Consider the following 16,777-nt stretch of genomic DNA (forward strand, 5'->3'; position numbering starts at 1 on the left):
TAATGTGGCTGTACTGAGGTCCTGAGGCCCTTCAGTCTTTAATGTGGCTGTACTGCGGTCCTGAGGCCCTCCCCCTGTCTCTCCTCCTGGTGTCCCCCAACACTCTCAGGGGGGAGAAACTATGGCTCTTATCCAAGGAAAGGAAATAAAGTTGAGTAAATATTGTGTAGCTCATCCAGCACTGTTATACAGCTCTCTTCTCATTTCCTGTTTCTCCAACTGTGTACAACTAAATCTCCAAATGCAAAACTTCATATTCTGACCTCTTATTCCACAGAACACATCTCTAGTAGAGGAGGAGGAGTTTACAGGGAAGAGGAGGAGTTTATAGGAAAGAGGAGGAAGAGGAAGAGGAGTTTACAGGGAAGAGGAAGAAGAGGAGGAGGAGTTTACAGGGAAGAGGAAGAAGAGGAGGAGGAGTTTACAGGGAAGAGGAAGAAGAGGAGGAGGAGTTTACAGGGAAGAGGAGCTCTGGCTGTAGTGCCGTAGCATCAGTCTGTCATATTTCCCCGGGGGACAGGGCTCACCCAGGGCAGACTCCGAGGCCAGGGAGGGGGGCGTGGCACCAGGCGACTCCAGGGAGGAGTCTCTAAACGGGGAAGGAGGGGCCAGAGCAGCCAGCTCCTCCAGCAGCTCTGTGGTTCTCACCGCTGCAGTACCACACACCCTGCCCCCAGGACCATAGACCACACCGACCGACCCGCCTACCCGGGGGTTGCCATGGTTAGAGGCGGCGATGGCTGCTACTTCAGCGTAGGTGGTGACTGTGGTATTTGGCTGTCGGGTGCGGGGTAGGATGTAGGGAGGAGGGCATGGGGCGGGGGTGAGGCCTGGACCCGGAGGAGGGGGGTCAGCTCCCTCCGGTGGCGACCCAGGGAGCATCATGTTGTTGAGCTGGCTGATATTGGCGGTGAAACGGTTAACCACACAGCTAATCTGATCCATGATGTTGGAGCCCTGGGGCTGACTGCCCACCGTGCCAACACCAATACCCCTGTCACCTATACCCATGTCTAAATCACCCACACCAGTATTACCAACCCCACCAACATCACCTATGCCCCCCATACCTACAGCCCTACCACCACCACCAATATCACCTATGCCCCCCATACCTACACCCCTACCACCACCACCAATATCACCTATGCCCCCCATACCTACACCCCTACCACCGCCACCAATATCACCTATGCCCCCATACCTACACCCCTACCACCACCACCAATATCACCTATGCCCCCCATACCTACACCCCTACCACCACCACCAATATCACCTATGCCCCCATACCTACACCCCTACCACCACCACCAACATCACCTATGCCCCCCATACCTACACCCCTACCACCACCACCAACATCACCTATGCCCATACCTACACCCCTACCACCACCCCCTACCACCACCACCAACATCACCTATGCCCATACCTACACCCCTACCACCACCACCCATATTGCCCACCCCACCATACACCCTTGTCTGAGGCCTCTCTGTCATGTAGGATGGCAGAGCCCTGATCTCCTCTCCGTCCTGGGACCCCTGAGCCCCCCGGGGGGGACATGGGTGGTAGGTTCCAGCGTGAGGCGAGGGAGGGCAAGGGTGGAAGCCTCCCACCCTTTGGCTGACGGTGGGCAGGGCTAGTGGGGAGGGTGAGGAGGGACAGCGGCGGTATGCTCCAACATGAGGCGAGGGAGGGCAGGGGTAGGTTCCAGGGGGGTAATGCTGTGCCCCCTGAGGTTCGTCATAGACCCCCCTGTCCCCAAGTTGGGGCGTGGCGGGGGCGAGGTCGGGGGTGCCCGCCCCCTTAGAGAAGGGCTTAATGATGGCTGTCTGGTTGACCTCCTCCTTCTTCTTGATGTGGATAGAGATCCTCTTCCACAGGTTGGGTCTGTAGCCGCTGCGCTCATTCTGAGACCACGACACCGACTTGCCGTTGGAGCTGGGAGGGGGATGACATAGTACAACAGGGTTTAATACCTAACTGACCTCTAACCTCTAACCCCTAACCTAAAATTGCCCTCGCTAGAAACATGTGTTTCAGACATAAGGAAGTGGATGGCTGCAAACTTTCTACTATTAAACTCGGACAAAACAGAGATGCTTGATCTAGGTCCCAAGAAACAAAGAGATCTTCTGTTGAATCTGACAATTAATCTTAATGGTTGTACAGTCGTCTCAAATAAAACTGTGAAGGACCTCGGCGTTACTCTGGACCCTGATCTCTCTTTTGAAGAACATATCAAGACCATTTCGAGGACAGCTTTTTTCCATCTACGTAACATTGCAAAAATCAGAAACTTTCTGTCCAAAAATGATGCAGAAAAATTAATCCATGCTTTTGTCACTTCTAGGTTAGACTACTGCAATGCTCTATTTTCCGGCTACCCGGATAAAGCACTAAATAAACATCAGTTAGTGCTGAATACGGCTGCTAGAATCCTGACTAGAACCAAAAAATGTGATCATATTACTCCAGTGCTAGCCTCTCTACACTGGCTTCCTGTCAAAGCAAGGGCTGATTTCAAGGTTTTACTGCTAACCTACAAAGCATTACATGGGCTTGCTCCTACCTATCTCTCTGATTTGGTCCTGCCGTACATACCTACACGTACGCTACGGTCACAAGACGCAGGCCTCCTAATTGTCCCTAGAATTTCTAAGCAAACAGCTGAAGGCAGGGCTTTCTCCTATAGAGCTCCATTTTTATGGAACGGTCTGCCTACCCATGTCAGAGACGCAAACTCGGTCTTTAACCTTTAAACCTTTAAGTCTTTACTGAAGACTCATCTCTTCAGTGGGTCATATGATTGAGTGTAGTCTGGCCCAGGAGTGGGAAGGTGAACGGAAAGGCTCTGGAGCAACGAACCGCCCTTGCTGTCTCTGCCTGGCCGGTTCCCCTCTTTCCACTGGGATTCTCTGCCTCTACCCTGTTACGGGGGCTGAGTCACTGGCTTACTGGGGCTCTCTCATGCCGTCCCTGGGGGGGGTGCGTCACCTGGGTGGGTTGATTCACTGTTGTGGTCAGCCTGTCTGGGTTGGCGCCCCCCCCTTGGGTTGTGCCGTGGCGGAGATCTTTGTGGGCTATACTCGGCCTTGTCTCAGGATGGTAAGTTGGTGGTTGAAGATATCCCTCTTGTGGTGTGGGGGCTGTGCTTTGGCAAAGTGGGTGGGGTTATATCCTTCCTGTTTGGCCCTGTCCGGGGGTGTCCTCGGATGGGGCCACAGTGTCTCCTGACCCCTCCTGTCTCAGCCTCCAGTATTTATGCTGCAGTAGTTTATGTGTCGGGGGGCTAGGGTCAGTTTGTTATATCTGGAGTACTTCTCCTGTCCTATTCGGTGTCCTGTGTGAATCTAAGTGTGCGTTCTCTAATTCTCTCCTTCTCTCTTTCTTTCTCTCTCTCGGAGGACCTGAGCCCTAGGACCATGCCCCAGGACTACCTGACATGATGACTCCTTGCTGTCCCCAGTCCACCTGGCCATGCTGCTGCTCCAGTTTCAACTGGCCTGGGCCCTAGGACCATGTCCCAGGACTACCTGACATGATGACTCCTTGCTGTCCCCAGTCCACCTGGCCATGCTGCTGCTCCAGTTTCAACTGTTCTGCCTTACTATTATTCGACCATGCTGGTCATTTATGAACATTTGAACATCTTGGCCACGTTCTGTTATAATCTCCACCCGGCACAGCCAGAAGAGGACTGGCCACCCCACATATGCTCTCTCTAATTCTCTCTTTCTTTCTCTCTCTCGGAGGACCTGAGCCCTAGGACCGTGCCCCAGGACTACCTGACATGATGACTCCTTGCTGTCCCCAGTCCACCTGACTGTGCTGCTGCTCCAGTTTCAACTGTTCTGCCTTATTATTATTCGACCATGCTGGTCATTTATGAACATTTGAACATCTTGGTCATGTTCTGTTATAATCTCTACCCGGCACAGCCAGAAGAGGACTGGCCACCCCACATAGCCTGGTTCCTCTCTAGGTTTCTTCCTAGGTTTTGGCCTTTCTAGGGAGTTTTTCCTAGCCACCGTGCTTTTACACCTGCATTGTTTGCTGTTTGGGGTTTTAGGCTGGGTTTCTGTACAGCACTTAGAGATATCAGCTGATGTACGAAGGGCTATATAAATACATTTGATTTGATTGATTTGATTTGATTCAAGTACCTGACACAGTCCCGCCCAGATCCAGATGCCATCTGAACAGGCCCGCCATGCTCTTTGACTCGGCTACTAACCTCTAACCCCTGACCCTTACGGTACCTGAGGTTTTCTTCAGACCCCTTCCTTCTGAAGAGTCCAGCCATGGTCTTGGGTTTGGCAGCGTTAGCGGCTGTCTTGGCATCCCCTACATGCATGCGGACCTGGGTAGAGGTGGTGAAGGCACTCCGTACGTTCTTCTCCGGCTTTGCCAGCATGATGTATACCTGGGGAAGACACACACAGAGAGAGAAATAAAAAGTAATCACATCATTCATCAGCAGTAATACTTCTGTGTATGTTTTTTAATATGTGTAAATGCTGTCTAATGTTTGTAAATGCGGTCTAAATGTGTGTAAATGCTGTCTAATGTGTGTAAATGCTGTCTAAATGTGTGTAAATGCTGTCTAATGTGTGTGTAAATGCTGTCTAATGTGTGTAAATGCTGTCTAATGTGTGTAAATGTTGTCTAAGTGTGTGTAAATGCTGTCTAATGTGTGTAAATGCTGTCTGTGTGTGTAAATGCTGTCTAAGTGTGTGAATGCTGTCTAATGTGTGTAAATGCTGTCTAAGTGTGTGTAAATGCTGTCTAATGTGTGTAAATGCTGTCTAATGTGTGTAAATGCTGTCTGTGTGTGTAAATGCTGTCTAAGTGTGTGAATGCTGTCTAATGTGTGTAAATGCTGTCTAAGTGTGTGTAAATGCTGTCTAATGTGTGTAAATGCTGTCTAATGTGTGTAAATGCTGTCTAATGTGTGTAAATGCTGTCTAAGTGTGTGTAAATGCTGTCTAATGTGTGTAAATGTTGTCTAATGTGTGTAAATGCTGTCTAAGTGTGTGTGAATGCTGTCTAAGTGTGTAAATGCTGTCTAAGTGCTAAATGCTGTCTAAGTGCTGTCTAAGTGCTGTCTAAGTGTGTGTAAATGCTGTCTAAGTGTGTGTGAATGCTGTCTAAGTGTGTGTCCGAATACCCATACCAACATACTGTATACTACGTACTTAATGAGTACCCAGTCTAGCATACTGTATACTACGTACTTAATGAGTACCCGTGCTAACATATACTGTATACCACATACTTAATGAGTACCCATACTAACATACTGTATACTACATACTATATACTATTAGTTCATTTTAGTATACTGTATCTGAACGGTATCCTTTCAGTTGAGCGTACCAGCGCTTCACCTGTCTACCAGAAGTTGATGTTGTTGCTATGCAACCTCTTGCTAGCTTGTTAGCATAACAAAAGACTAGCTTGACATTTTACGATTTTGGGTGTGTTTGTAAATTCAATCTGGAGTGCCAGAGTGCGCTCTGGGCTTTGGTAAATCCAGATGTTGTCAGATTGTTCGTTTGTAAGCCTTTCACTCTCGGAGCGCATCAATATTATTACGCTTTTTATTTTTTTGCTAACTTTTACTGAGCGTTTGTAAATTCATCAGTTATTCTGCACTCTGGCACAATCAGACATGTCGGCTCTGAAATCAGAGTAGATAGCCAGAATTATCGATGTCCTTTGGGAACGCACACCAACTATACCACTTAGGTAAGAATGAGGTGAATAACCAAGTCAATAAACGTTGGGTAGTTAGTTAGATAGCATATAGTTAATATACTGGCAAGTTCAATGTATTAGAAGCCAACTAACATTAGGTAGCTAGCTAACATACCAGTACAGCTGTATTGATATGCTCTGTGGTTTGTAAGGATAGCGTAGCTAGCTAACATACCAGTACAGCTGTAATGATATGCTCTGCGGTTTGTAAGGATAGCGTAGCTAGCTAACATACCAGTACAGCTGTAATGAGATGCTCTGCGGTTTGTAAGGATAGCGTAGCTAGCTAACATACCAGTACAGCTGTAATGATATGCTCTGCGGTTTGTAAGGATAGCGTAGCTAGATAACATACCAGTACAGCTGTATTGATATGCTCTGTGGTTTGTAAGGATAGCGTAGCTAGCTAACATACCAGTACAGCTGTAATGAGATGCTCTGCGGTTTGTAAGGATAGCGTAGCTAGCTAACATACCAGTACAGCTGTAATGAGATGCTCTGCGGTTTGTAAGGATAGCGTAGCTAGCTAACATACCAGTACAGCTGTAATGATATGCTCTGCGGTTTGTAAGGATAGCGTAGCTAGCTAACATACCAGTACAGCTGTATTGATATGCTCTGCGGTTTGTAAGGATAGCGTAGCTAGCTAACATACCAGTACAGCTGTAATGATATGCTCTGCGGTTTGTAAGGATAGCGTAGCTAGCTAACATACCAGTACAGCTGTAATGAGATGCTCTGCGGTTTGTAAGGATAGCGTAGCTAGCTAACATACCAGTACAGCTGTAATGAGATGCTCTGCGGTTTGTAAGGATAGCGTAGCTAGCTAACATACCAGTACAGCTGTAATGAGATGCTCTGCGGTTTGTAAGGATAGCGTAGCTAGCTAACATACCAGTACAGCTGCAATGAGATGCTCTGCGGTTTGTAAGGATAGCGTAGCTAGTTAACATACCAGTACAGCTGCAATGAGATGCTCTGCGGTTTGTAAGGATAGCGTAGCTAGCTAACATACCAGTACAGCTGTAATGAGATGCTCTGCGGTTTGTAAGGATAGCATAACTAATAAATTATCGGCCAATATGACATGTAACGTAATTGATTTGAAAATGCATTATTTTATTACATTGCTCAACATTTTCTTAACATTTGTGCCACGGTCGTCTGAAGAAGTGGACCAAAGCGCATCGTGGTCGGCGTACATTAATTTATTTATATAAATGTCTCCAACAAAACAAGAAACGACCGTGAAGCTTACGAGGGCTATAGTGCCCCTAATAAAGACAGCCTCCCACAATAACAAAAGGGAAAAAGGCTGCCTAAGTATGATTCCCAATCAGAGACAACGATAGACAGCTGTCCCTGATTGAAAACCATACCCGGCCAAAACATAGAAACACAAAGCATAGAAATCAGAACATAGAATGCCCACCCAAATCACACCCTGACCAAACCAAATAGAGACATAAAAAGGCTCTCTAAGATCAGGACAATTTGCCATAATTAGTTAAAGCAATTAATTAGTATCCATGTTGCTGCATATTGTCCTCCGTTTTCTTTAAATAGTGTCCTCTGCGTATACTTCGTATTTTTTTGGCTAATTAAGTACGACATCCGGGAACTTTTGACACACTACAGATTTTTTTACAAAAGACGTTGGCACTAATTTCAGTTACCTTGATGTCATTTTTCAAAAACTTTTTTCAAAAACTCTAGACAAAAAAACTCACAACCAATGATGACATTTATTCTTAACTCTAACACTGCTTGGATACAGTACACATAAAGCTAAGATAATGTATTTACACTGCTTGGATACAGTACACATAAAGCTAAGATAATGTATTTACACTGCTTGGATACAGTACACATAAAGCTAAGATAATGTATTTACACTGCTTGGATACAGTACACATAAAGCTAAGATAATGTATTTACACTGCTTGGATACAGTACACATAAAGCTAAGATAATGTATTTACACTGCTTGGATACAGTAGACATAAAGCTAAGATAATGTATTTACACTGCTTGGATACAGTAGACATAAAGCTAAGATAATGTATTTACACTGCTTGGATACAGTACACATAATGTATTTATTGACCTAAAATCACCTGTTCAAAATGGCACAACTTTAACATTAAAGATTTACCATTTCAAAATGCAATTCACACATTGCATCTGAGTTGACTGTCTATTCATTTTCATTACAATGATCAAACTATCAATTGATACAACTTCTCAAAATGATACGTACCTGTTGCATTACTCTTAATTTATAGTTTTATGGAAACTGACAAACAATATTCCACGTTTAGATCATGAAAGTTTCAGGATAACGAGATCCGTTGACACCAATTACCGTGGAACATGAACCAATTGGACTACATTATCTATGGACATCAATTACCGTGGAACATGAACCAATTGGACTACATTATCTATGGATGTAATGTTTCATCATCATTCTTTATCAAACACTGTTTCTATGGTCCCATGTACCACTTTTCCAGAACATGTTTTCAAGCTTGACATTATTGTACACTTTATTAGGTACACCTATCTAGTACTGGGTAGGACCCCCTTTTGCCTCCACAACAGCCTGAATTATTCACGTTGTGTTGTACGTTAAGAGATGTCCTTCTACACACCATGTGTGGCCTTTCTGTTAGCTTGAATGAGTCTGGACATTCTCCTCTGACCTCTCTCATTAACAAGGTGTTTTTGCCCACAGAACTGCCGCTCACTGAATGTGTTTTGTTTATCACACCATTCTCTGTAAACTCTAGAGACTGTAGTGTGTGTGCGTAAAGATCCCAGGAAGGCAGCTGTTTCTGAGATGCTGGAACCACCATGTGGCATCAACAATCAGACAACGGTACATTTCTTGTTAACAAACTATGGTTTTGGCAAGTCAGTTAGGACATCTACTTTGTGCACGACACAAGTCATTTCTCCAGTAATTGTTTACAGACAGATTATTTCCCTTATAATTCACTGTATCACAATCCCAGTGGGTCAGAGGTTTACACTAAGTTGACTGTGCCTTTAAACAGCTTGGAAAATTCCAGAAAATGATGGCTCATGGCTTTAGAAGCTTCTGATAGGCTAATTGACATAATTTGAGTCAAGTGGAGGTGTACCTGTGGAAGTATTTCAAGGCCTACCTTCTAACTCAGTGCCTCTTTGCTTGACATCATGGGAAAATCAAAAGAAATTAGCCAAGACCTCAGAAAGAAAATTGTAGACCTCCACAAGTCTGGTTCATCCTTGGGAGCAATTTCCAAATGCCTGAAGGTACCACATTCACCTGTACAAACAATAGTACGCAAGTATAAACACCATGGGACCACGCAGCCACCATACCATGTGTTTTGTCTCCTAGAGATGAACGTACTTTGGTGTGAAAAGTGCAACAGCAAAGGACCTTGTGAACAACAGCAAAGGACCTTGTGAAGATGCTGGAGGAAACAGGCACAAAAGTATCTATAATCACAGTAAAACGAGTCCTAAATCGACATAACCTGAAAGGCCGCTTAGCAAGGAAGAAGTCACTGCTCCAAAACCGCCATAAAAAAGCCAGACTTTGGGTTGCAACTGCACATGGGGACAAAGATGGTACTTTTTGGAGAAATGTCCTCTGGTCTGAAGAAACAAAAATAGAAATTTTGGGCCATAATGACCATCGTTATGTTTGGAGGAAAAAGGCTTGCAAGTCGAAGAACACCATCTTTGCTGCAGGAGGGACTGGTGCACTTCACAAAATAGATGGCATCATGAGGGTGGAAAATTAGGTGGATATATTGAAGCAACATCTCAAGACATCAGTCAGGAAGTTAAAGCTTGGTCGCAAATGGGTCTTCCAAATGGACAATGACCCCAAGCATGCTTCCAAAGTTTTGGCAAAATGGCTATAAGGACAACAAAGTCAAGGTATCGGAGTGGCCATCACAAAGCCCTGACCTCAATCCTATAGAAAATTTGTGGGAAGAACTGAAAAAGCGAGTGCGAGCAAGGAGGCCTACAAACCTGACTCAGTTACACCAGCTCTGTCAGGAGGAATGGGCCAAAATTCCCCCAACTTATTGTGGGAAGCTTGTGGAAGGCTACCCGAAAACATTTGACCCAAGTTAATCAACTTAAAGGCAATGCTACCAAATACTAATTGAGTTTATTTCAACTTCTGACCCACTGGGAATGTGATGAAATAAATAAAAGCTTAAATAAATCATTCTCTCTACTATTATTCTGACATTTCACATTCTTAAAATAAAGTGGTGATTCTAACTGACCTAAGACAGGACATTTTTATTAGGAATAAATGTCAGGAATTGTGGAAAAACTGAGATGAAATGTGTTTGGCTAAGGTGTATGTAAACTTCCGACTTCAACTGTATCTAAGTGTGTGTGTGTGTGTGTGTGTGTGTGTGTGTGTGTGTGTGTGTGTGTGTGTGTGTGTGTGTGTGTGTGTGTGTGTGTGTGTGTGCGCGCGTCTCCTACCTTGGGGGCGAACATGCAGCAGAGAGCCACAGTAGCAGAGAGACTAACACTGAAACACATGGTGATGATCTTGTAGTTGGAGCCGAAGTAGATCGGGACGAAGGCCAACCAGATGATGCAGGTGGTGTACATGGTGAAGGCTATGTACTTAGCCTCGTTGAAGTTAGCAGGAACGTTACGGGTCTGAGGGACACAGAGAGGAACTAATTACCATGGAGAAGAGAAGAGGTGTGTTGTGTGTCTGTCTGTCTGTCTGTCTGTCTGTCTGTCTGTCTGTCTGTCTGTCTGTCTGTCTGTCTGTCTGTCTGTGTGTGTGTGTGTCTGTGTGTGTGTGTGTGTGTGTGTGTGTGTCTGTGTGTGTGTCTGTCTGTCTCTGTGTGTCTGTCTCTGTGTGTGTGTGTCTGTCTGTGTGTGTGTGTGTCTGTATGTCTCTGTGTGTGTGTCTCTGTGTGTCTGTGTGTGTGTGTCTGTCTGCCTGCCTGCCTGCCTGCCTGTCTGTCTGCCTGCCTGCCTGCCTGTCTGCCTGCCTGCCTGTCTGCCTGCCTGCCTGAGTCACCTTAAAGGCGTAGAAGGTACAGCTGAGGATGAGCAGGCCGTTATAACCCAGAGGAGTTACTACTCCGAGTGTCGTCAGGTTGCAGATCAGATGGACCTCGCTGATACTGGGGTAGTCATAGATCACCTGGTGGAGAATCAATCACACGCAGACACACACACGCAGACACACACACGCAGACACACACACACATAGTCATTTTGCTTTCTGTTAACTGTAAATCTCTCCCGTGAAATGTCACCACTCTCTTTCACTCCCTCCCTCCGCTCCCTGTTCCTCCATCCCTCCTCCCTCCCACTCTCCTCTGTCCCCCTCCTCCCTCCCTCCCTCCCGCTCCCGTACCTCCCTCCCTCCCTCCCTCCATCCCTCCCTCCCTCCCTCCATCCCTCCCTCCCTCCAGCCCACCTGCTCCCCTTCCTCTCCTGCCGATGATGTGGACGCCGATTAAGGCAGGCCCCGTACCTCTCTGATTCAGAGGGATACAGTTGAATGCATTCAGTTGTACAACTGACTAGGTATCCCCCTTTCCTTTCCTCCCTCCCCCCACCCCTCCCTCCCTCCACTCCCCCCCCCACTCCCCCCACCCTCTCCCTCCCTCCCTCCGTTCCCCCACCCTCTCCCTCCTGTCCCTCCCCCCACCCTCTCCCTCCTTCCCTTCCTCTCTCCCTTCCTCCCTCCCTCTACTCCCTCCCTCCCTCCCTCCGCTCCCCCACCCTCCCCCTCCTGTCCCTCCCCCACCCTCTCCCTCCTTCCCTTCCTCTCTCCCTTCCTCCCTCCCTCTACTCCCTCCCTCCGCTCCCCCCACCCTCTCCCTCCCTCCGCTCCCCCACCCTCTCCCTCCTTCCCTCCCTCCTCTCCATTCATACCTGTGGTGGTTGCATAATGAACAGAGCTACTATGATTCCTAGTTGTAGAAGGATGAGTAGGGAGGCGATGACCAGCTGAGCGCAGGCTGACATGAACCTCGGCTTCTTGGTACAGATCTTCTTCTTACTGCCAGCCAGGATTCGGGCTATACGGTTAGTCTGGAACAACAACAACAACAACAACAACAACAGTCAGGATACCAGCTATACGGTTAGTCTGGAACAACAACAACAACACAGTCAGGATACCAGCTATACGGTTAGTCTGGAACAACAACAACAACAACAACAACACAGTCAGGATACCAGCTATACGGTTAGTCTGGAACAACAACAACACAGTCAGGATACCAGCTATATGGTTAGTCTGGAACAACAACAACAACACAGTCAGGATACCAGCTATATGGTTAGTCTGGAAAAACAACAACACAGTCAGGATACCAGCTATATGGTTAGTCTGGAACAACAACAACAACAACAACAACAACAACAACAACAACAACACAGTCTGGATACCAGCTATATAGTTAGTCTGGAACAACAACAACACAGTCTGGATACCAGCTATATGGTTAGTCTGGAACAACAACAACACAGTCAGGATACCAGCTATATGTTTAGTCTGGAACAACAACAACACAGTCTGGATACCAGCTATATGGTTAGTCTGGAACAACAACAACACAGTCAGGATACCAGCTATATGGTTAGTCTGGAACAACAACAACACAGTCTGGATACCAGCTATATGGTTAGTCTGGAACAACAACAACAACACAGTCAGGATACCAGCTATATGGTTAGTCTGGAACAACAACAACACAGTCAGGATACCAGCTATATGGTTAGTCTGGAACAACAACAACAACACAGTCAGGATACCAGCTATATGGTTAGTCTGGAACAACAACAACACAGTCAGGATACCAGCTATATGGTTAGTCTGGAACAACAACAACAACAACAACAACAACACAGTCTGGATACCAGCTATATGGTTAGTCTGGAACAACAACAACACAGTCAGGATACCAGCTATATGGTTAGTCTGGAACAACAACAACAACACAGTCAGGATACCAGCTATATGGTTAGTCTGGAAAAACAACAACACAGTCAGGATACCAGCTATATGGTTAGTCTGGAACAACAACAACACAGTCAGGATCTGGAACAACAACAACAACAACAACAACAACAACACAGTCTGGATACCAGCTATATGGTTAGTCTGGAACAACAACAACACAGTCAGGATACCAGCTATATGGTTAGTCTGGAACAACAACAACAACAACAACAACACAGTCTGGATACCAGCTATATACTTAGTCTGGAACAACAACAACACAGTCAGGATACCAGCTATATGGTTAGTCTGGAACAACAACAACAACACAGTCAGGATACCAGCTATATGGTTAGTCTGGAACAACAACAACACAGTCAGGATACCAGCTATATGGTTAGTCTGGAACAACAACAACAACAACAACAACAACACAGTCTGGATACCAGCTATATGGTTAGTCTGGAACAACAACAACACAGTCAGGATACCAGCTATATGGTTAGTCTGGAACAACAACAACAACACAGTCAGGATACCAGCTATATGGTTAGTCTGATACCAGCTATATGGTTAGTCTGGAACAACAACAACAACAACAACAACAACAACACAGTGGAATGGTTAGTCTGGAACAACAACAACACAGTCAGGAAGTCTGGATACCAGACTTAGTCTGGAACAACAACAACACAGTCAGGATCAGGATACCAGCTATATGGTTAGTCTGGAACACAGTCTGGATACCAGCTATATGGTTAGTCTGGAACAACAACTGTAATACAGTCATTGGCATTGTAGCTGTGTGTGTGTGTGTGTGTGTGTGTGTACCTTAGTGACCAGGGCAGAGTAGCTCATGGCAGGGGACAGTCCTATCCCCAGTCTCTGTAGGTAGCAGTGTGCAGCGTGAGGTTTGGCGATGAGGCTGAAGGTACAGAGATAGCCCAGACAGATGCCAGCCAGGATGATGTAACACAGCTCTCTACTGCTCGACTTCACTACCGGGGTGTCATAGAACCTGCACACACGCACATGCACGCACGCACATGCACGCACGCACACACACACACACGCACGCACGCACGCACGCACGCACGCACACACACACACACGCGCGCGCGCACCCGCACGCACGCACACACACACACACACACACACACACACGCGCGCGCATACACACACGTATGCACGCACACACACACATGATCAAATTGACATTCATATTAATGTTTACAGCATGCTAGACTATGCCAGTCCTCTCTGATCAAACATAGTTCCCTATAATGGGGAATAGAGTGCCAGTCCTCTCTGATCAAACATAGTTCCCTATAATGGGGAATAGGGTGCCAGTCCTCTCTGATCAAACATAGCTCCCTATATGGGGAATAGAGTGCCAGTCCTCTCTGATCAAACATAGTTCCCTATAATGGGGAATAGGGTGCCAGTCCTCTCTGATCAAACATAGTTCCCTATATGGGGAATAGAGTGCCAGTCCTCTCTGATCAAACATAGTTCCCTATAATGGGGAATAGGGTGCCAGTCCTCTCTGATCAAACATAGTTCCCTAAATGGGGAATAGGGTGCCAGTCCTCTCTGATCAAACATAGTTCCCTATATGGGGAATAGGGTGCCAGTCCTCTCTGATCAAACATAGTTCCCTATATGGGGAATAGGGTGCCTGTTGGGTCAAAGCTTGATAAGTCTATGAGACCAACGTGGCATCCCAAATGGAACACTGTTCCTTACTTAGTGACCTCTGACTCTTAACATTAGTGTTGACTTGAGGAACCTTGGAGATTCATGAAACCCCTGGAGTCCCCCGGGGAACCAATGGAAGTCGATAGATGATGTTTGGTTAGTTGAGGGGTTCCTGGAGGAATCTTTTTGATCTGGAAAGGTTCTGCCAGTGTGGCCAAAACGGGTCCAAAAGAAGTGGTCAAAAGAAGTGGTCAAAAGAAGTGGTCAAAAGAAGTGCCAGATACGGTACCAGTCAAAAGTTTTAGAACACCTACTCAGTCAAGGGTTTTAGAACACCTAGTCATTCAAGGGTTTTAGAACACCTACTCAGTCAAGGGTTTTAGAACACCTACTCATTCCAGGGTTTTAGAACACCTACTCATTCAAGGGTTTTAGAACACCTACTCATTCAAGGGTTTTAGAACACCTACTCATTCCAGGGTTTTAGAACACCTACTCAGTCAAGGGTTTTAGAACACCTACTCATTCCAGGGTTTTAGAACACCTAGTCATTCAAGGGTTTTAGAACACCTACTCATTCAAGGGTTTTAGAACACCTACTCATTCCAGGGTTTTAGAACACCTACTCATTCAAGGGTTTTAGAACACCTACTCATTCCAGGGTTTTAGAACACCTAGTCATTCCAGGGTTTTAGAACACCTAGTCATTCCAGGGTTTTAGAACACCTACTCATTCAAGGGTTTTAGAACACCTACTCATTCCAGGGTTTTAGAACACCTACTCATTCAAGGGTTTTTCTTTATTTTTATTATTTTCTACATTGTAGAATAATAGTGAAGACATCAAAACTATGAAATAACACATATGGAATCATGTAGTAACCAAAAAATTGTTCAACAAATCAAAATATATTTTATATTTGAGATTCTTTAAAGGAGCCACCCTTTGACTTGATGACAGCTTTGCACATTCTCTCAACCAGCTTCATGAGGTAGTCACCGTGAATGCATTTCCTATTAACAGGTGTGCCTGGTTAAAAGTTAATTTGTGGAATTTCTTTCCTTCTTAATGCGTTTGAGCCAATCAGTTGTGTTGTGACAAGGTAGGGCTGGTATACAGAAGATAGACTTATTTGGTAAAAGACCAAGTCCATATTATGGCAAGAACAGCTCATATACGCAAGAGAAACGACAGTCCATAATGCCTTTAAGACATGAAGGTCAGTCAATCTGTACAATTTCAAGAACTTTGAAAGTTTCTTCAAGTGCAGTCCCAAAAACAATCAAGCTCTATGATGAAACTGGCTCTCATGAGGACTGCCACAGGAAAGGAAGACCCAGAGTTACCTCTGCTGCAGAGGATAAGTTCATTAGAGGTACCAGACTCAGAAATTGCAGCCCAAGTAAATGCTTCACAGAGTTCAAGTAACAGACACATCTCAACATCAACTGTTCAGAGGAGACTGCTTGAATCATGATTTCATGGTCAAATTGCTGCAAAGAAACCACTACTAAAGGACACCAATAAGAAGAGACTTGCTTGGGCCAAGAAACACAAGAAATGGACATTAGACCAGTGGAAATCTGTCCTTTGGTCTGATGAGTACAAATGTCCGAGTTTTGGTTCCAACCGCCGTGTCTTTGTGAATGGATGATCTCCGCATGGTTCCCACCGTGAAGCATGGAGGAGGTGTGATGGTGCTTTGTGAGACACAGAGTAGGTGAACGAACGGATGATCTCCGCATGGTTCCCACCGTGAAGCACGGAGGAGGTGTGATGGTCCTTTGTGAGACACAGAGTAGGTGAACGAACGGATGATCTCCGCATGGTTCCCACCGTGAAGCATGGAGGAGGTGTGATGGTCCTTTGTGAGACACAGAGTAGGTGAACGAACGGATGATCTCCGCATGGTTCCCACCGTGAAGCATGGAGGAGGTGTGATGGTCCTTTGTGAGACACAGAGTAGGTGAACGAACGGATGATCCCCGCATTTTTTTCAAGTCAGACGCCATTTTAATCATCTCCTCTTTCTAATTACGTAAGTCTGGGCAGTGAGCCTGGTTGTCATCAAATGTTGTTTGCTCTTGGAACGCTGAGCTCCCCACATTGTTTTCCTATAGAGTGGCATGCCGGTCTTTTTCGACAAATATCTCACAATGTGTATAATTAAAAAAATTTCAAGTTGGGAACTATTTTAAATCAGGAGAATCTCCTCTTTGTAATTATGTAAGTCTGGGCATCGAGCTCATTTGTCATCGATCACTAGACCAGAAGTAGTCAGAAGTTCAAATTTGTCCGATACTTTTTCACTACAC

General features: G+C 45.7%; 1 protein-coding gene across 1 annotated transcript in view; it reads right to left on the minus strand.

The window, feature by feature from the left end:
* Nucleotides 1–338: 338 nt before the first annotated feature.
* The window catches only part of LOC115125098 (metabotropic glutamate receptor 5-like), a 113,012-nt gene continuing 96,573 nt past the window's right edge, over nucleotides 339–16,777 (minus strand). The window contains exons 12-18 of the mRNA XM_065005008.1: nucleotides 13,595–13,781; nucleotides 11,692–11,850; nucleotides 10,826–10,951; nucleotides 10,270–10,452; nucleotides 4,269–4,432; nucleotides 1,451–1,947; nucleotides 339–1,145 (exon numbers count right to left, since the gene is read on the minus strand). Coding sequence (XP_064861080.1) covers nucleotides 454–1,145; nucleotides 1,451–1,947; nucleotides 4,269–4,432; nucleotides 10,270–10,452; nucleotides 10,826–10,951; nucleotides 11,692–11,850; nucleotides 13,595–13,781 — 2,008 coding nt within the window. The 3' untranslated portion in view covers nucleotides 339–453. The remainder of the gene's footprint in view (nucleotides 1,146–1,450; nucleotides 1,948–4,268; nucleotides 4,433–10,269; nucleotides 10,453–10,825; nucleotides 10,952–11,691; nucleotides 11,851–13,594; nucleotides 13,782–16,777) is intronic.

Source organism: Oncorhynchus nerka, linkage group LG19 (assembly GCF_034236695.1).
Source record: "Oncorhynchus nerka isolate Pitt River linkage group LG19, Oner_Uvic_2.0, whole genome shotgun sequence".
In the NCBI taxonomy this organism is placed as follows: domain Eukaryota; kingdom Metazoa; phylum Chordata; class Actinopteri; order Salmoniformes; family Salmonidae; genus Oncorhynchus; species Oncorhynchus nerka.